The sequence below is a fragment of the Oncorhynchus gorbuscha genome, linkage group LG15 (assembly GCF_021184085.1).
Source record: "Oncorhynchus gorbuscha isolate QuinsamMale2020 ecotype Even-year linkage group LG15, OgorEven_v1.0, whole genome shotgun sequence".
NCBI classification, from domain to species: Eukaryota; Metazoa; Chordata; class Actinopteri; order Salmoniformes; family Salmonidae; genus Oncorhynchus; species Oncorhynchus gorbuscha.
Window position 1 is genome coordinate 48,425,723 of NC_060187.1, and position 20,366 is coordinate 48,446,088.

Below are 20,366 nucleotides of genomic sequence, written 5' to 3' on the forward strand. Positions count from 1 at the left end.
TGTACCTGTGGATGTATTTCAAGGCCTACCTTCAAACTCAGTGCCTCTTTGCTTGACATCATGGGGAAATCAAAAGAAATCAGCCAAAGAAAACTTTAGACAAGTCTGGTTCATCCTTGGGAGCAATTTCCAAACGCCTGAAGGTACCACGTTCATCTGTAGAAACAATAGTACGCAAGTATAAACACCATGGGACCACGCAGCCATCATACCCCTCAGGAAGGAGACGTGTTCTGTCTCCTAGAGATGAACGTACTTTGGTGCGCAAAGTGGCAATCAATCCCAGAACAGCAGCAAAGGACCTTGTGAAGATGCTGGAGGAAACCGGTACAAAATTATCTATATCCACAGTAAAACGAGTCCTATATCAACATAACCTGAAAGGCCGCTCAGTAAGGAAGAAGCCACTGCTCCAAATCCGCCATAAAAAAAAGCCAGACTACAGTTTGCAACTCACATGGGGACAAAGATCATACTTTTTGGAGAGATGTCCTCTGGTCTGATGAAACAAAAATAGAACTGTTTGGCCATAATGACCATCGTTATGTTTGGAGAAAAAAGGGGGAGGCTTGCAAGCCGAAGAACACCATCTCACCCGTGAAGCATGGGGGAGGCAGCATCACGTAGTGGGGGTGCTTTGCTGCAGGAGTGACTGGTGCACTTTACAAAATAGATGGCATCATGAGAAGGACAATTATGTGGATATATTGAAGCAAAATCTCTAGACATCAGTCAGGAAGTTGAAGCTTGGTCGCAAATGGGTCTTCCAAATGGACAATGGCCCCAAGCATACTTCTAAAGTTGTGGCAAAAAAGTATTGGAGTGGCCATCACAAAACCCTGACCTCAATCCTATAGAACATTTGTAGGCAGAACTGAAAAGGCCCGTGCGAGCAAGGAGGCCTACAAACCTGTTACACCAGCTCTGTCAGGAGGAATGGGCCAAAATTCACCAAACTTATTGTGAGAAGCTTGTGGAAGGCTACTCGAAACATCTGACCCAAGTTAAACAATTTTAAAGGCAATGCTACCAAATACTAATTGAATGTATGTAAACTTCTGACCCACTGGGAATGTGATGAAATAAATGAAAGCTGAAATAAGTCATTCTCTCTACTATTATTCTGACATTTCACATTCTTAATAAAATAAAGTGGTGATCCAAACTGACCTAAGACAGGGAATTTTTACTAGGGTTAAATGTCAGGAATTGTGAAAAACTGAGTTTAAATGTATTTGGCTGTAAACTTCCGACTTCAACTGTATTTCTATGAGGAAATTTGATGCATTGGTTCTACCTCAGCCGGCAAAGACCATAGCAAAAAAGGGGCAAGCTAAACAAACAAACAAATAAATAAATGTTTGTTGACGTCCATAAATCTCCTCCTGTGGTTCGTTCCGTTTGTGAAGCCTGTCTCATGATTCTGCCCAGTGGAATATTAAATCAGGCGACTGCGAGGCCGGTGAAATATCTCCTAGCCGAGGCCCTATCGAAAGCTGTTGTGCATTTCCACCGCTGGCCCACGGGGTCTAAAATGAAGTATTGACATTTTAATAAATATTTTTTATTTTCCATCGATCTCCTGCGGGTCACGGCGGGCTATATGCAATCTGTCAGCGAGAGAGAAGGAGACAGAAGAGGGATGGGGGGCAGGCAGAGAGAGGGGTTAAGAAAGTGAGGGGGGAGAGATGGGAGAGAAGAAGAAAGGAATGGAGAGAAGGAGAGTGTGGAGATGGGATCGGAATAGGTTGAAAGAGTGGGAGGAAGGAAAAAAGGCGGATGGTGAGAGAGGGAGGCGAGTTAGAAAACAGGTCTTGAGGGTGAAGGAGAGATGGGAGAAAGACTGAAAGAGATGAGCGACCGATACGAGGTGGGGGAATGCCACGTACGAGAGGATCAAGGAGACAGAGAGAAGAAAGGATGGACAGGAAAATAACAGATGAAGGATAATATTTAGTTTGAAGAGCCAACTTAAAATGTTGCCTCGTTTAAACTCCTGCTGTGCGCAACAGAGCGCACCACCTTTGTAACTGCATTTGATTGAGTGTTTCTCACCTTTTCATGACATTTACAAATATCAAAAGTTAAAACAAAAGTTTCACTTGTAAACTTTAGAGTGAAATACTGTTTCGCCGAACTTACGATGAGCATTTATTCATTGTTCACTTGCTTTTACACCATGTTTTAACTAAAACAACCTGAAATATTGTTTTTGCTCGAACAATATTTGGACGTTTTTGTTTTTTAACGTCTGTGTTACTGTGTTGCTTCCTTATCAAAGTAAACTCAATCAAAGTTAAGCATTTCTTTTCAGCCAAGTCTCTTGCTCTTGTCGATATTGAAACATACTCCTGAAATACTAAATGCTCTGACAATAGTGTAGAAAAGTGTTTATTTTTTTAGACAGACATTACACTGTCAGTACGATGTTTTGACTCTAAACACGCCTATTCCCTTCTCCGGTGTTGCAGAAGTGTGTGTACTGCCATAAAATCACCAAGCAGATGTGTGGCGCGTGTATCCAGTGTTCCCACGACAGCTGCTCCACCTCCTTTCATGTCACCTGCGCTCACATCGCCGGCGTGCTCATGAAGCCCGCCGATTGGCCCTACGTGGTGTCCGTCACGTGCCACAAGCACAAGAAGACCAATCACAAGGTGCGAGCTGTGTTGCGCTGTGTGAAATAGACATTTGCAAAACGAACAGCTTCTACTTCGCTTTATGTTATGAATGTGTCAGGCTAAGTGTTAGCTTCACTGCTACACTATACGTTTTTCAGATTAAATCTCATGTGTCCCACTTATGGGTTTCCTGCCAACTGATGATCATAGAATATGAAGGCTGTGCACTGTCTGTGATCCACTGCTCTAACAACATGTAAATAAAATGGAAATAGATAGATTTTAATCAAGTACATGATATTTCCCTCTATGTCAAATACTCAAACACCCTCCCTCTCTCTGTCTGTCAAGGCGAGGGCGGGGCCAAGGGGGGAGTTTTCTCTGGGCCAGAAGGTGATTGGTCGGAACCGCGACGGCTGGTTCTACCCCTGCACCATCATCGGCATGGCGTCGCACACCTTCTACGAGGTTAACTATGATGACGGCTCCTACTGCGACAACTTATTCCCAGAGAACATTGTGGTGAGTTCCACTCTACACCGCTCGGTGCCTTAATCAAAGCAAAGTTTATTTGTCACGTGCGCCGAATACAACCTTACCGTGAAATGCTTACTTACAGGCCCTTAACCAATAGTGCAGTTCAAGAAGAGTTAAGAAAATATTTACCAAGTAGACTAAAGTAGAATTAATAATAAAAAGTAACACAATAAGAATAACGAGGCTATATACAGGGGGCACCGGTACCAAGTTAGTGTGCAGTGGTACAGACTAGTTGAGGTCATTTGTACATGTAGGTAGGGGTGAGGGGTGAGGTAATAAACAGTGAGTAGCAGCAGTGTACAAAACAAATGGGGGTGGGGGGGGGGTGTCAATGTAAATAATCATGAATAATGGCCATTTGATTAGTTGTTCAGCAGTCTTATGGCTTGGGGGTAGAAGTTATTAAGGAGCCTTTTGGTCCTAGACTTGGTCCTAAACTGTCTATGACTTGGGTGACTGTAGTCTCTAACACTTGTATGGGCTTTCCTCTGACACCGCCTATTAAATAGGTCCTGGATGGCAGGAAGCTTGGCCCCAGTGATGTACTGGGCCGTTCGCACTACCCTCTGTAGCGCCTTACGGTCAGATGCCGAGCAGTTTCCATACCAGGCGGTGATGCAACCAGTCAGAATGCTCTCGATGGTGCAGCTGTAGAACTTTTTGAGGATGTGGGGACTTTTCAGTCTCCTGAGGGGGAAAAAGGTTGCGCTCTTCACGACTGGCTTGGTGTGTTTAGACCATGGTAGTTTGTTGGTGGTGTGGACACCAAGGAGCTTGAAACACTCGACCCACTCCACTACAGCCCCGTCAATGTTAATCGTTAAGGTTTAAAACAGTGAGGTGACCATTATATGGTGAAGTGTTGACCTAGTCGACGAACATAACAACAGGAGAGAAAATGAGCTCTCAAAGCCGTGTTTCATAGAGCGGCATACCGAATGGATATGTTGGATGCATCAAATCCTAACCTGTTCTTGTCTTGTTCCCTCCACTCATTCCCTCACCCCCCCCCCCCCCCACCCCCCCCAATGTCTCCCCTCTTCCAGAGTCATGACTGTCTTCGTAACGGCCCGCCAGAGATGGGCGAGCTGATGTTGGTCCACACCGCGGAGGGCAAGGCGCTCAACGCCTCCTACGTCAGGGACCACGTCCACAAGCACTACCAGGTGAGAAGCGGTGGCCTCCAATACTCTCCTTTATTCCCTCCCCCTCATCAGCCCACGAGCCCCGTGGCCGGTCACCAACCATTTTACCCGGAGAGCGACTATAGTCTTCGGTGCAGTTTTTTTATTCGAGCCCAGCACTAATGTCAAGTTGATTAGTTGGAATCGGGATGTTCGAGCTAGTCTAGTACAGAAGCCTGTACACCCTGTGTACCGCCATGTGGATCCGAGGGGTATATGGCTTAAAATCCTATCCCAACCACTTTTGAAGTTTGTAAACATAACAGCCCACTCGGAGTTTGCCAAAAGGCACCTAAAGATTCTCAGACCATGAGAAACAAGTTTCTCTGGTCTGATGAAACCAAGATTGAACTCTTTGGCCTGAAAGCCAAGCGTCACGTCTGTAGGAAACCTGGCACCAACACTACGGTGAAACATGGTGGTGGCAGCATCATGCTGTGGGGATGTTTTTCAGCGACTGGGAGACTAGTCAAGATCGAGGCATAGATAAATGGAGCAAAGTACAGAGAGATCCTTGATGAAAATCTGCTCAGGACCTCAGACTGGGTTGAAGGTTCACCTTCCGACAAGACAACAACCCTAAGCACACAGCCGTGGCTTCTGGATAAGCTTCTGAATGTCCTTGACTCGCCCAGCCAGAGCCCGGACTTGAACTCAAAAATATATTTAATCCATTTTAGAATAAGGCTGTAATGTAACAGAATGTGGGAAAAGTCCAGGGGTCTGAATACTTTCCGAATGCAGTCGATGTGAGTTCACGGACATGCCTCTGTCTGCGTATGTGTGTGTGTGCGCTCTAATCTAGGAGTCTCACTGTGCTTGTATATATGTGTGTTTACACCTGCCTGCATTCTCACTGGTCTATTTTTCTGTTTGGACAGCAGACCAAAATCCCGTTTTTTCAGATGTTATTTCCAACATAACAAACAACCACAACACTTTCAGAAGAAAAAAAGAAAGAAAAACTTCTCAAAAAGTGTATTCCTTCCCCGTCTTACTGGCGGCGAGATGTCTGTGTGAGCCAGCTCTAAGAAGCTGTTAAAATCAACTCTCCAGCTGGTGCCTGTGTCAGGGTGGCGAGCACGACCTTGTCTAGTAGCCGTCACCACCCCAAAGGGTCTCTCTCACTCACTCACTCACTCACTCACTCACTCACTCACTCACTCACTCACTCAGACAACAGAGTTTTCTAAATGCATACCCTGTCCAGCTCATTCCAAAATGGTGGGTAAACGAGCTGATAACCTGCCTACCATTGCTTATGTAATAGAATGGGGAATGGGAAGCACGCTTCAATTACCAGTTGAAATTCTTTAAATAATTGTAGCTATTTATAATCAACCTCCGTTTGCATTTGTTGAATTTTTGTTACCCGATGATTGGGCTTCTAAAAGAACATTTAGTCCAGCAGCAACGAATGAGCTGTTTGAGAAGCTCTAGCTGTTGCTCTCACACTGCCTGACAGATTTCCTACTCATGTGCTGTGCACTTGTGATAAACATAACTACTAATGAAAATACACCCGGGCCAATTTAATTCCACTACATTATGCAAATGGACCTATGGACTGATAAGCATGACCAATCGAAATGTATTTACATTGACTGGTATTTCCGTCGATGAACAGGCTAAAAAAAAACGGTATTTTGCCATCAGACTTTTTTCTTCGCCCGGACAATTGGCCGTTGGCAGTTTTTTATTTTTCGGCTTTCCATTTTTTGGGCGCCCAAAAGCCGGCTATTACCTGCTAATGGAAACCCTGGTGTTTGTGTTTGTTACCTTCAATCACGCAATTCTGGTACTGTATTTTGGCCTATTGACTTATCCAATTTGGAGCCAGGGACTCAAAGGGTTTGTTTTTGCAGTTTTTCCAAGTATGACACTTCATCAACTTTTTATTAAAGCTTTTTTTCTTTTCTCTCTCACTCTCTTGCCCTCTCTCTTTCTCTATTTCCATCTCTCTTTTCTCTCTCGTCTTCTCCACTATTCAGGTGGAGTTCCAGGATGAGTCACAGTTGTTACTGAAGCAAACAGAGATCCACTCGCTGGAGCAGGACCTGCCCAAAAGGGTCTGCGCCCGCCTGGTACGAGATCACCTGGCACCCACCTACTAGGGCTGGGGAGAGGGAAGCAGGGGGATGGGCTGGGGAGAGGGAAGCAGGGGGATGGGCTGGGGAGAGGGAAGCAGGGGGATGGACTGGGGAGAGGGAAGCAGGGGGATGGGCTGGGGAGAGGGAAGCAGGGGGATGGACTGGGGAGAGGGAAGCAGGGGGATGGACTGGGGAGAGGGAAGCAGGGGGATGGACTGGGGAGAGGGAAGCAGGGGGATGGACTGGGGAGAGGGAAGCAGGGGGATGGACTGGGGAGAGGGAAGCAGGGGGATGGACTGGGGAGAGGGAAGCAGGGGGATGGGCTGGGGAGAGGGAAGCAGAGGGATGGACTGGGGAGAGGGAAGCAGGGGGATGGACTGGGGAGAGGGAAGCAGGGGGATGGACTGGGGAGAGGGAAGCAGGGGGATGGACTGGGGAGAGGGAAGCAGGGGGATGGACTGGGGAGAGGGAAGCAGGGGGATGGACTGGGGAGAGGGAAGCAGGGGGATGGACTGGGGAGAGGGAAGCAGGGGGATGGACTGGGGAGAGGGAAGCAGGGGGATGGACTGGGGAGAGGGAAGCAGGGGGATGGACTGGGGAGAGGGAAGCAGGGGGATGGGCTGGGGAGAGGGAAGCAGGGGGATGGGCTGGGGAGAGGGAAGCAGGTGTGGTTTGGGGGAGAGGATGGCAAGAGTGGGCTGGGCTGGGGAGAGGATGGCAGGAGTGGGAAATTGGTGCGTGCACAATATTATTGCACATTACGTTATGATGCTCAGTTCATTCAGGGCTGTGCTGAGCCCTTTTATAAAATGTACTTCCTACCGTATGTACAGTGCATCTGGAAAGTATTCAGATCCCTTATTCTGAAATGTATTAAATAGTTTTTTCCCCTCACCAATCTACACACAATACCCCATAATTACATAGCAAAAACAGTTGTTTAGAATTTAGTGCAAATAAAATAACAAATAAAAACGTATATCTCATTTACATAACTATTCAGATCCTTTACTCAGTACTTTGTTGAAGCACCTTTGGCAGCGATTGCAGCCTTGGGTCTTCTTGGGTATGACGCTGCAAGCTTGACACACCTGTATTTGGGGAGATTCTCCAATTCTTCTCTGCAGATCCTCTCAAGCTCTGTTAGGTTGGATGGGGAGCTCCGCTGCAGTTATTTTCAGGTCTCTCCAGAGATGTTTGATTGGGTTCAAGTCCGGGCTCTGGCTGGGCAACTCAAGGGATATTCAGAGACTTGTCCCCAAGCCACTCCTGCGTGGTCTTGGCTGTGTGCTTAAGGTCATTGTCCTGTTGGAAGGTGAACCTTCGCCCTAGTCTGAGTTCAAGGATCTCTCCGTGCTCCTTTTAACTTACCCTCGATCCTGACTAGTCTCCCAGTCCGTTCCGCTGAAAAACATCCCCACAGCATGATTGACTCCGTGGTGATTGACTCCGCTGTCCTGGCGTCGTGACGGAACAAACTCCCTCACGACGCCAGGACAGCGGAGTCAATCACCACCTTCCGGAGACACCTGAAACCCCACCTCTTTAAGGAATACCTAGGATAGGATAAGTAATCCTTCTCACCCCCCCCCTTTAAGATTTAGATGCACTATTGTAAAGTGACTGTTCCACTGGATGTCATTGGATGTCATAAGGTGAATGCACCAATTTGTAAGTCGCTCTGGATAAGAGCGTCTGCTAAATGACTTAAATGTAATGTAATGTAAATGCATGATGCTGCCTCCACCATGCTTCACCATAGGGATGGGCCCATGCACTGTCAACTGTGGGACATTTTATAGACAGGTGTGTGCCTTTCCAAATCATGTCCAATCAATTGAATTTACCACAGGTGGACACCAATGAAGTTGTAGAAATATTTCAAGGATGATCAATGGAAACAGGATGCACCTGATTTCAATTTCGAGTCTTATAGCAAAGGGTCTGAATACTTAAGTAAATAAGGTATGTTTAGCATTTTCATAGATTTGCAAAAATGTCTAAAAACCTGTTTTTACTTCGTGTGTAGATTGACGAGGAAAAATATATATCCATTTTATAATAAAGCTGTAACGTATCAAAGTGTGGAAAAAGTTAAGGGGTCTGAATACTTTCCGAATGCACTGTAAATAAACTATGTTCAGATACTTATGACTTTTTTTAAATAGGGGGACTAAATATAAGAAGTGCTTTCATTTCTAAATGTTGAAACAGATGTGTATGAAAATACCCTCAAGTAAAGGGTGACATTCTGTGCAATCGCCTCATATGAATTATTTGATCTCATATCCAAAGTCCTAGGGAACAATGCTCAAATATAAAATGTCAGCTTCACTGTCCAAATGGATAAGGCGGGAGTTGTACATACTGTGTATATACAAAGGTATGTGGACACCCCTTCAAATGAGTGGATTCGGCTGTTTCAGCCACACCAGTTGCTGACACATGTATACAAATCGAGCACACCGCCATGCAATCTCCTTAGGTCAACATTGGCAGTAGAATGGCCTTACTGAAGAGCTCAGTGACTTTCAACATGGCAGCATCATAGGATGCCACCTTTTCATCAAGTAAGTTTGTCAGTTTTCTGCCCTACTGGAGCTGCCCTGGTCAACTGTAAGTGATGTTATTGTGAAGTGGAAACGTCTAGGAACAACAACGGCTCAGCCACAAAGACACACAAGCTCACAGAATGGGACTGCCGGGTGCTGAAGCGTGTAGTGTATAAAATTGTCTGTCCTCGGTTGCAACACTCACTACCGAGTTCCAAACTGCACAAGAACTGTTTGTCGGGAGCTTCATGAAATGGGTTTCCATGGCTGGGTAGCCGCACACAAGCCTAAGATCACCATGTGCAATGTCAAGCGTCAGCTGGAGTGGTGTAAAGCTCGCCACCTTTTGACTCTGGAGCAGTGGACACGCGTTCTCTGGAGTGATGTATCACGCTTCACCATCTGGCAGTCCGACAGACTAATTTGGGTTTGGCGGATGCCAGGAGAATGCTACCTGCCCCAATGTATAGTGACAACTGTAAAGTTTGGTGCAGGAGGAATAATGGTCTGGGGCTGTTTTCATGGTTCGGGTTAGGCCCCTTATTTCCAGTGAAAGGAAATCTTAACACTACAGTACACAATTACATTGTAGTTCCAACTTTGTGGCAACAGTTTGGGGAAGGCCCTTTCCTATTTCAACATGACAATGCCTCCGTGCACAAAGCGAGGTCCATACAGAAATGGTTTGTCGAGATCGGTGTGGAAGAACCTGACTGGCCTGCACAGAGCCCTGACCTCAACCCCATCGAACACCTTTGGGACTAATTGGAACGCCGACTGCAAGCCAGGCCTAATCGCCCAACATCAGTGCCCGACGAAGGTGGTACCAACTCCAAACTAATGCCCATGGTTTTGGAATGAAATGTTTGACGAGCAGGTGTCCACATTGTACTTTACTTGATGGGAAACATACATGCTTACAGTTTGGTTGTAGTGGTTTGTATGGTGTAGGGGCAAAGGTATGGAAGAAGGGATTGTGTCTATTTCATGCCACTGTTTTAATCATACTCTGTATCTTACCTCTCCAGGCAATACCAACCCAGGAAGGTATTATGTCAGGAGATGAACCACAGGCAGCCAAGCGGCCTCGTCTCCCCGCTCCTCACCCCCCACCTCAAGCCCTCATGGACTCAACGCAGCAGCACCTCGGACGCCACCCCCCAGCTACAGCCCCAGCACCTCACAGTATTACACTCACCAACCTCAGCCATGTGCCTGCTCCCCACAACACTGACATCAGTGCCCCTACCCTCACACAGGCTCTGGCAATACCCATCCCCGAGCCCACCCTTAACCCAATGCCCGCTCTCCCTGACCCCTGTCTCGCTGACCATCTCCCAGCCGCCCCCCTGCTGCCCCTGTCCCCAGACATGCCCTCCCAACACCAGGGCGAAGTCTACACGCCTAGCTCCAGCTACGTATCCTACATGGAGACTCTGCTCAATGCACATTTCCCCCCTCAGGAAAAGGGCCCCGGTCCCCTGTTTTAATGAGACATACCACTCCGCATTGCTAGCTAGGCTCACAGGAGCTCAGCTAATGCTATGAAATAACTTAATCTATGCTAACGGAAGCTAGCGGTTGACGAAGCTAACGGAGGCTAGCTAATGGACAGTAGCATCCGCTACACATGAGTTGAAAACAGGGCGGCAGAGGAAGCCCTCCTCGGTTGCATGTCTCTTCATTTGAATTTTCTCACTGTGGTGATGGGCAGCTCCTGGAACTGCAGCGGGAGAGGGAGGCTTCCTCCGCACCTCTGTATCTTTTCCATTGTGCAAGACACAATGTATAGACATGAATAGACTCTCGCGAGCATCAACGCCGTACCTCTCTGCATCCATTTATTTACCCATTTCTCACACTTTTACAGAAAGGAGAAACCCTTCAAATGCGCACGTGACGTCAGCAGTCTACGTGCAATCAGCTTTTTGAGTTGTTCTATAAAACCAGCTACAAGTCTTCTTTTTTTTTTTTTTTTTTTTTTTAAAGAAGCCATACCAACCGCTAACAAGGAAACGGAAAATCAAATGGACAGAATATTTGTGTACAGTTTCAATAATGTATTTGAGTTTTTTCTTGCGAGAGGTCCTGGGGGAAAGGGTGGGGGTGTATTACAGGGGGTTTCACAAGTATTTAAATGTCTTAGTCACATATTGATATAAAATATTTGTACAAAGAAAAACATGTTCAATGCAACCATGGTAGTTGCACTTTACCGTAAACTTGTCTGCAGAACCATTGAATTTTGTGAAGATATGTCGCAGTAGTTGCGAATGTGATCTTGCGTCAACTAAACCCCAAAATGGTCGTACACAAATGGCCGTATACAAACGGCTCATGTTTTCCAACTCCAGAACTTCTACTTCTGGGCTTGTTTTGTAGCATTCTTCGTAAAATGTTAAATCAATGTTACTTCAATTTTGTCTGTCTGTATGACTATTCTTTCTATGTTTATTTTGTGAATATATATTAACTAACCTCATGAGGTGACGGAAAAAAATGGTTTGATTATCAAATTGTGATCCTTATTTTTTGAGATTTTAGAACCATGAATTCAATTTCTACTCCGGTGAAGAAATGAGGAATTTTCAAATGGTGTGTTGACTCTTTATATAGGGTGCTGTAAGGTATCCTGGACCAACTGAGGAAGCATGTTTCTCATACCCTTAGTCACATTGTACATAGTGCAAGCCTTGTGTATGTGAATCACATCTGTCAATGTCATACTAGCCATTTCATTTAACTGTTAAAGAGGCTTTATTTCATAGGAATTAAACAAGAGTTGCAATGATTACTAGCTGCCGTGGTGTTCTTTTCCTTTCTCATGTTTAGAAACTCGCACTTATCCCTCTCTCTTCCACCAGCTGTCCGTCCTTGCTCATCTCGCGCACCACTCCCCTTCCCTGCAGGCCGCTACGGTTTGACTTTGCCCTAATGGTGCAATTGAGCACAGTGGAGGTATAACTACAGCTATTACTTGCCCCCACCCCCCCCCCCGTCCCGTCCTCCTCTGGCAACAACACAAACCGAATCCCAAAGAGGAAGCTAATGTTTAAAGGAGGGGAAAAGTGTTCCAGAGGCCATTGAGGTCACTATTGATTTTTACTGCCCATAGGTGTAGTTCTAATGAGAAGCGGGACAGTGACTGTTCCTCACCTCATCTGCCAATTGTGGCTTTCTGTCTGATTCTCTACCCTTCTCCGAAACTGTGCACTCGTACATTTCCCCTCTCATCGATTATAAAAGGAATGGACTGGTGTAAGGGATATGGTGGGAACTCCCTCCAGCCATGCTTGCACCAATCCGATAGCTTTAAATGCATGGGGGGGGGTAGAGGGTAGAGAATCAGAAGGCAATCGGTCTCAACATCTCTAAAATGCCTTCTTCTAGAGTTCCACCACAAAGGGCAGCTGTTGCTGCGTTTACACAGCTAGCCCAATTCTGATATTTCCTTCACACACATTTTGACCAATCAGATCAGCTCTGAAAAAGGATCTGATGTTAAAAGCTCTGGTGTGATTGGTTAATATCAGAATTTGGCTGCCTGTGTAAATGCAGTCTATGGCTCTTACGCTGTGAGGTCACAGATATTCCCCCAAAACTGTAGAGGTAGTAATGTAAATGGTTTGCTCTAGCCCTATGTATTATTCAATACAGTTGAGTACATTTCAAGTACTCTGAAAAGTTGCCCCTGTTCAAGGATGGCAACCAGAATCACCAGAATATGGTCAAAGGCAGAAACAGAACACTGTATGAATAGGATCTAGTAAACCGATATGCAGTGTCTTCAGACAGAATTCATACCCCTTGATTTATTCCACATTTTGTTACAGCCTGAATTCGAAATGAAATTTTCACCCATCTACACATAATGACAGTGAAAACATGTTTTTCTACATTTTGTTTTGGAAAATTAATTGAAAATGAAATGCATAAATGTCTAATTTACATAAGTATTCACGTCCCTGAGTCAACACTTTGTTGACGCCTGTGAGTGTTTCTGGGAAAGTCTCTTAAGAGCTTCCCACACCTGGATTGTGCAACATTTGCCCATTATTATTTTCTAAATTCCTCAAGCTCTGTCAAATGGGTTGTTAATCATTGCTAGACAACCATTTTCAGGTCTTGCCATAGATTTTCAAGTAGATTTAAGTCAAAACTGTAACTCAGCCACTCAGGAACGCAACACGTTGTGGTCAGGACAAAAAGTTAGCTGCTTTGCCACATTTTTTGCAGCATTACTTAAGTCTTGTTACAAACAGGATGCACATTTTGGAATATTTTTATTCCGTACAGGCTTTTTTATTTTCACTCTTTCAATAATGATGAATGAACTAAAATAGTACTGCAAAACATGTGGCGACGCAACTAACTTTTTGTCCTGAAATACAAAGTGTTATGTTTTGGACAAATACAAATATAGTACCACTCTCCATATTTTAAAGCATAGTGGTGGCTGCACCATGTTATGGATATGCTTGTAATTGTTAAGGACACAGGAGTTTTTCAGGATAAATAATACACGAAATGGGGCTAAGCACATGCTAAATCCAAGAGGAAAACCTGGTTTGGTCTGCTTTCCACCAGACACTGGGAGATGAATGTCTTTCAGTAGGACAATAAACTAAAATAAAGGGCCAAATCTACACTGGAGTTGCTTACCAAGAAGACAGTGAATGTTCCTGAGTGGCCGATTTACAGTTTTGACTTAAATCTACTTGACCATTTATTTAACCTTTTATTTTACTAGGTAAGTTGACTGACAACACAATCTCATTTACAGCAACGACCAGGTGAATAGTTACAGTAGGGGGGGGGATGAATGAGCCAATTGAGAGCTGGGGGTGATTAAGTGGCCATGATGGTATGAGGGCCAGATTGGGAATTTAGCCAGGACACCGGGGTTAACACCCCTACTCTTACGATAAATGCCATAAGATCTTCAGTGACCGCAGAGAGTCATTACACCCGTTTAACATCCCACCCGAAAGACGGCACCCTACACAGGGCAATGTGCCCAATCACTGCCCTGGGGCATTGGGATATATAGTTCATTTTCAATAAATGTATTTTTTTTTTTTTACTTCGTCCTTATAGGGTACTGTGTGAATTCGGGCTGTAACACAACAAAATGGGGAATAAGTCTAGGGGTATCAATACTTTCTGACGGCACTTTGTATTGTATATGACATGATGAGACATGAGTTGTGAATTATGGGATCCCCTTTCTTCTTACTACAGAAATATTGATTATGTGCTTGCACTGTGACAAATGACCATGTTTAGAAAACCATTTGGAGATGTGTGAGCAAGAGTCCCCTAGGCCCTGGCATATCTTTACTGAGTACAGATGAAAATGATTCATCTTGACTTGCTTCAAATTTGCCTTTTCATATTTTGACGCTCTCTTCAGCAGTGACATTTGTACTGAGTGGATTCAAATATTTAGGCTGGTTTCAAACTGCAACCATTTTGTCATTATACGAAGGATGAACCCGGCACCGCAACACGTGGCACGTTTTGAGAATGTAGTCGATGTCCAACGCAGCTGAACGCTATATTAACATCTGCTCATATCATTCACTTCAGTTTCACTAAAGGGATGAAGGAAACCAGTACTGCTTGTCCCTTTCAGCCCACACTCATTTACCCCCACGAAGGTTCATATAAATAAATAAAACCTGTCCTCCTGTAATTACAGAGCTGGTACATCCCCACCGCAAAGCAGGACTGAGAGCGCCACTTTAGAATTTTAATAGCTGTGCCATTACAGAGGGCGACTCAGCTTTGGCATCGAAGTGTGTGTGTGCATCTGGAGGATTTGTCACCGTGAGTCCCCCCCGAGTCCCATCGTGTTCTGCCCACCCCTACAACCCCCCAGTATGCCAGCTATAATTAGAAATCCTGCCTCACATCAAACAGCTAAAACCACCCTCACCCCCCCACCCCTCACCCGTCACACCGAGAGAGGGGTCACTCTGTGGAGACCTCATCCCCCTCGGTACGTCAGCCGGCTTTTCATCTGGCGACTTCAAAACAAGTTTCTTTCTGTGCAATGCCAGACGAGCAGGGCCACACGAGGAGAAGGAACCTTCCAGCTAGACAACGACTTCAAAAGATTAGGGGTTCAACAAATCCTCTCACTTCGCAGGGCGAGATGTGGCAGAGAGGGAGGGAGGGAGGGGGGGTGGGGGGCAGCAGTCACTGCACTATAGCATTTCTTTCAGGTTTCTGGTCCCGATAAAATGTGCTCTTCCTGTTCACTTTCATTCGGGCTTTAACAACATGACCAGAATGGGAATGTGGCACATACCAACAGTTTCTGATTTTAGCTGTGACATGGTTAGCACAGAGACAGACGGGGCGAGGGACACAGCAGATGTCACAATAGCTAAATGAGACAACGTCCATAACACCCCTCATTTATATACCCCCTAAAGTGTGTACGGGGTAGGTGATAAGCTACCCCCTCTTAAGGATTAAGAGGTAGATTTGGTATCGTTCATATTCCCCCACCTATACACACACACACACACACACACACACACACACACACACACACACACACACACACACACACACACACACACACACACACACACACACACACACACACACACACACACACACACACACACACACACACACATATACTGTGTACAGTATACGGTTGTCAAGTTACTACTATGTATCACTTTGATAAACAAGTCTCCCTCTCTCCACAGTCCACACACAGGGCGGCAATGGAACCGTGATTTAGGGGAAACTGCATACATTTGGAACCAACAGCTCCTCGCATCTGCACAGTTGGGTGATATTGTGACCAAACACAAAGTACAGACAGGAAGCAGGGCTGGTTCTAAGATCATAGCATGTTCTATAAAAAAAGATATTTAAAAAACGCCGCTGTATGTGAGCCGCATCTTAGGGGCCTGCCGTAAGCAGACTTGTACAACACAGATGCTGAGACTAGCCTTCACAAACCCACAGCAGTCTCTTGTAGTGGAAACACCAAGTTGTTCACGCATCAAGGCCTACATTTCCAAACCAATGACGTACAAAGACGAGCAATAATACCAGCACTTTTGTTCACATTAGCGTTAAGGGGAAAAGATTCACGATCAATCTCTCGTTATTTAAGCAAACACCATGATTCTTCAACAGTTATTACCAATTGTAAATAAAAAAATCCAAGGGACTTAATAACCGTTCAATATTGAGTCTAAATATACGGCTGTAGGGCCCAGCCCACTAATTGACTCTTATCAACCGAATGCAAGAATTCATTTGTGTTGTCTTAGGAATGCTGCATTATCTTATCCTCTCAACCAGTTTCATGAGGAATGCCTTTCTAACAGTATTGAAGGAGTTCCCATATATGCTGAGCACTTGTTGGCTGCTTTTCCTTCACTCTGCTGTCCAACTCATCCCAAAGCAATTGGGTTGAGATCAGGTGATTGTGGAGGCCAGGTCATCTGATGCAGCACCATCAGTCTTCTTCTTGGTCAAATAGCCCTTACACAGCCCGGAGGTGTGTTTTGGGTCATTGTTGAAAAACAAATGATATTCCCACTAAGTGCAAACCATATGGGATGGCGTATTGCTGCAGAATGCTGTGGTAGCCATGCTGGTTAAGTGTGCCTTGTATTCCAAATAAATCACTGACATTGTCACAAGCAAAGCAACCCCACACACTTCCTCTTCCATGCTTCAAGGTGGGAACTACACATGCGGAGACCATCCGTTCACCTACTCTCAGTCTCACATAGACGTGGTGTTTGGAACAAAAAATATATTATTCCACCTGTCTAATGTCCATTGCTCGTGTTTCTTGGCCCAATCAAGTCTCTTGTTTTTATTGGTGTCCTTTAGTAGTGGTTTCTTTGCAGCAATTCGAACATGAAGGCCTGATTCACGCATTCTCCTCTGAACAGTTGATGTTGAGATGTGTCTGTTACTTGAACTCTGTAAAGCATTTATTTAGGCTGAAATCGGAGCTGCAGCTAACTCTAATGAATGTCTCCTCTGCAGCAGAGGTAACTCTGGGTCTTCCTTTTTTTGTGGTCCTCATGAGAGCCTGTTTCATCATATTGCTTGATGGTTTTTGCAACTGCAGTTGAAGAAACATTCAAAGTTCTTGACATTTTCCTTATTGACTGACCTTCATGTCTTAAAGGGATGATGGACTGTCGTTACTCTTTGCTTATTTGAGCTGTTCTTGCCATAATATGTACTTGGTCTTGTACCAAATAGGAGTATATTCTGTATAACACCCCTACCTTGTCACAACACAACTGATTGGCTCAAACGCATTAAGAAGGAAATAAATTCCACAAATGAACTTTTCACAAGGTACACCTGGCAAAGCTGGTCTCCCGGGTGGCGCAGTGGTTAAGGGCGCTGTACTGCAGCGCCAGCTGTGCCTTCAGAGTCCCTGGGTTCGCGCCCAGGCTCTGTCGTAACCGGCCGCGACCGGGAGGTCCGTGGGGCGACGCACAATTGGCCTAGCGTCATCCGGTTTAGGGAGGGCTTGGTCAGTAGGGATGTCCTTGTCTCATCGCGCACCAGCGACTCCTGTGGCGGGCCGGGCGCAGTGCGTGCTAACCAAGGTTGCCAGGTGCACGGTGTACCTCCGACACATTGGTGCGGCTGGCTTCGGGTGTTGCGCGCTGTGTTAAGAAGCAGTACGGCTGGTTGGGTTGTGTATCGGAGGACGCATGACTTTCAACCTTCGTCTCTCCCGAGCCCGTACGGGAGTTGTAGCGATGAGACAAGATAGTAGCTACTACAACAATTGGATACCACAAAATTGGGGAGAAAAAGGGGTAAAAAAAATATATTTAAAAAAGAGTGTGCAAAGCTGCCATCAAGGCAAATGGTGGCTACTTTGAAGAATCTGAAATATAACATATACAGTGGGGCAAAAAAGTATTTAGTCAGCCACCAATTGTGCAAGTTCTCCCACTTAAAAAGATGAGAGAGGCCTGTAATTTTCATCATAGGTACACTTCAACTATGACAGACAAAATGAGGGAAGAAAATACAGAAAATCACATTGTAGGATTTGTAATTAATTTATTTGCAAATTATGGTGGAAAATAAGTATTTGCTCAATAACAAAAGTTTATCTCAATAATCTCAATGAAGGAGTGGCTTCGTACCCTTTCTTGGCACTGACAGAGGTCAAACGTTTTCTATAAGTCTTCACAAGGTTTTCACACACTGTTGCTGGTATTTTGGCCCATTCCTCCATGCAGATCTCCTCTAGAGCAGTGATGTTTGGGGCTGTTGCTGGGCAACACGGACTTTCAACTCCCTCCAAAGATTTTCTATGGGGTTGAGATCTGGAGACTGGCTAGGCCACTCCAGGACCTTGAAATGCTTCTTACGAAGCCACTCCTTCATTGCCCGGGCGGTGTGTTTGGTATCATTGTCATGCTGAAAGACCCAGCCACGTTTCATCTTCAATGGCCTAGCTGATGGAAGGAGGTTTTCACTCAAAATCTCACGATACATGGCCCCATTCATTCTTTCCCTTACACGGATCACTCGTCCTGGTCCCTTTGCAGAAAAACAGCCCCAAAGCATGATGTTTCCACCCCCGTGCTTCACAGTAGGTATGGGGTTCTTTGGATGCAACTCAGCATTCTTTGTCCTCCAAACACGACGAGTTGAGTTTTTACCAAAAAGTTATATTTTGGTTTCATCTGACCATATGACATTCTCCCTATCTTCTTCTGGATCATCCAAATGCTCTCTAGCAAACTTCAGACAGGCCTGAACATGTACTGGCTTAAGCAGGGGGACACGTCTGGCGCTGCAGGATTTGAGTCCCTGGCGGCGTAGTGTGTTACTGATGGTAGGCTTTGTTACTTTGGACCCAGCTCTCTGCAGGCCATTCACTAGGTCCCCCTGTGTGGTTCTGGGATTTTTGCTCACCGTTCTTGTGATCATTTTGACCCCACGGGGTGAGATCTTGCGTGGAGCCCCAGATCGAGGGAGATTATCAGTGGTCTTGTATGTCTTCCATTTCCTAATAATTGCTCCCACAGTTGATTTCTTCAAACGATGCTGCTTAAAGATTGCAGATTCAGTCTTCCCAGCCTGGTGCAGGTCTACAATTTTGTTTCTGGTGTCCTTTGACAGCTCTTTGGTCTTGGCCATAGTGGAATTTGGAGTGTGACTGTTTGAGGTTGTGGACAGGTGTCTTTTATACTGATAACAAGTTCAAACAGTGGAGGACAGAGGAGCCTCTTAAAGAAGAAGTTACAGGTCTGTGAGAGCCAGAAATCTTGCTTGTTTGTAGGTGACCAAATACTTATTTTCCACCATAATTTGCAAATAAATTCATTAAAAATCCTACAATGTGATTTTCTGGATTTTCCTTTCTAATTTTGCCTGTCATAGTTGAAGTGTACCTATGATGAAAATTACAGGCCTCTCTCATCTTTTTAAGTGGGAGAACTCGCACAATTGGTGGCAACAAAAAGGCCTACACTCAGCGGCACCAATGAAACTTAACAACAACAAAAAAACACAATTTATACTCTTAGCAATAGCACTTCTTAAGCCTCCCTGTTGCAGACGTGTTGGCTTGTCCTGAAAGGTCTACATTATCCATCACAATCCACTGATGTGTCTGAAAATACAAGTGGTGCAGGTATTCTCAGTCAGTCTTACTTTGGGAAACATATATGACAATAGGCACATCAAATAACGGCAACCAACTAATTTGACTGTCAACTCAATAGATAAAACAAAGGACTCAATGAAGCTGAAACTCCGTTTTTAGTTCATTTGTTCCCATGTTGGCAAAGTGATAGGCCTACTTTGCCTTGCATGGCACATATGAGCATATGAGATGGTTTTCAGACATAGCTATAAAGCAAAGTGTAGGGCTCTATCTCTGGAATCAGTTGGCTTTTCCAAAACTACACGCATTAGGTCAATAAGTATTTGTAAAGGGGCAGTGCAGTCAAAAACGTGATTTTCCCTTTCTTCCTAGTGCTGAGCGATCAGTGCTTTTTGAGGTCGGTCGATTTCAGTTTGATTATTTAAAAAATGATCGTTTTTTATTTCAATTTCGATTATGCATTATGTGGGTTGAAACGATGTAACAACAACGAATAAATGTCCCATGATGATTGTGACTGCCCATTACTGCTTATTACTTTTTAACCATCATTTAGTCACATGACTTTTACTTTAATCAAATACTTCAGTTGTTTTGTATATAACATCTGTTTTATTTGATGAAGTCGTTATCTCATCTCTATAGAGCTGCTACCTTTTCTGTCTGACAAAATCACTATTTTAGTAAGGCATACTTTTATGACTCCTGCATACCAACTACATGTCACAGATGGTGTATTTTCATGT

General features: G+C 44.9%; 1 protein-coding gene across 3 annotated transcripts in view; it reads left to right on the top strand.

The window, feature by feature from the left end:
- Nucleotides 1-11,779, top strand: part of LOC123997424 (lysine-specific demethylase 4B-like) — an 85,238-nt gene extending 73,459 nt beyond the window's left edge. For all 3 annotated transcript variants that reach the window (XM_046301630.1, XM_046301631.1, XM_046301632.1), the window contains exons 18-22: nt 2,472-2,657; nt 2,973-3,143; nt 4,208-4,327; nt 6,337-6,429; nt 10,016-11,779. In XM_046301630.1, coding sequence (XP_046157586.1) covers nt 2,472-2,657; nt 2,973-3,143; nt 4,208-4,327; nt 6,337-6,429; nt 10,016-10,477 — 1,032 coding nt within the window. In that variant the 3' untranslated portion in view covers nt 10,478-11,779. The remainder of the gene's footprint in view (nt 1-2,471; nt 2,658-2,972; nt 3,144-4,207; nt 4,328-6,336; nt 6,430-10,015) is intronic.
- The last annotated feature ends 8,587 nt before the right edge of the window (nt 11,780-20,366 follow it).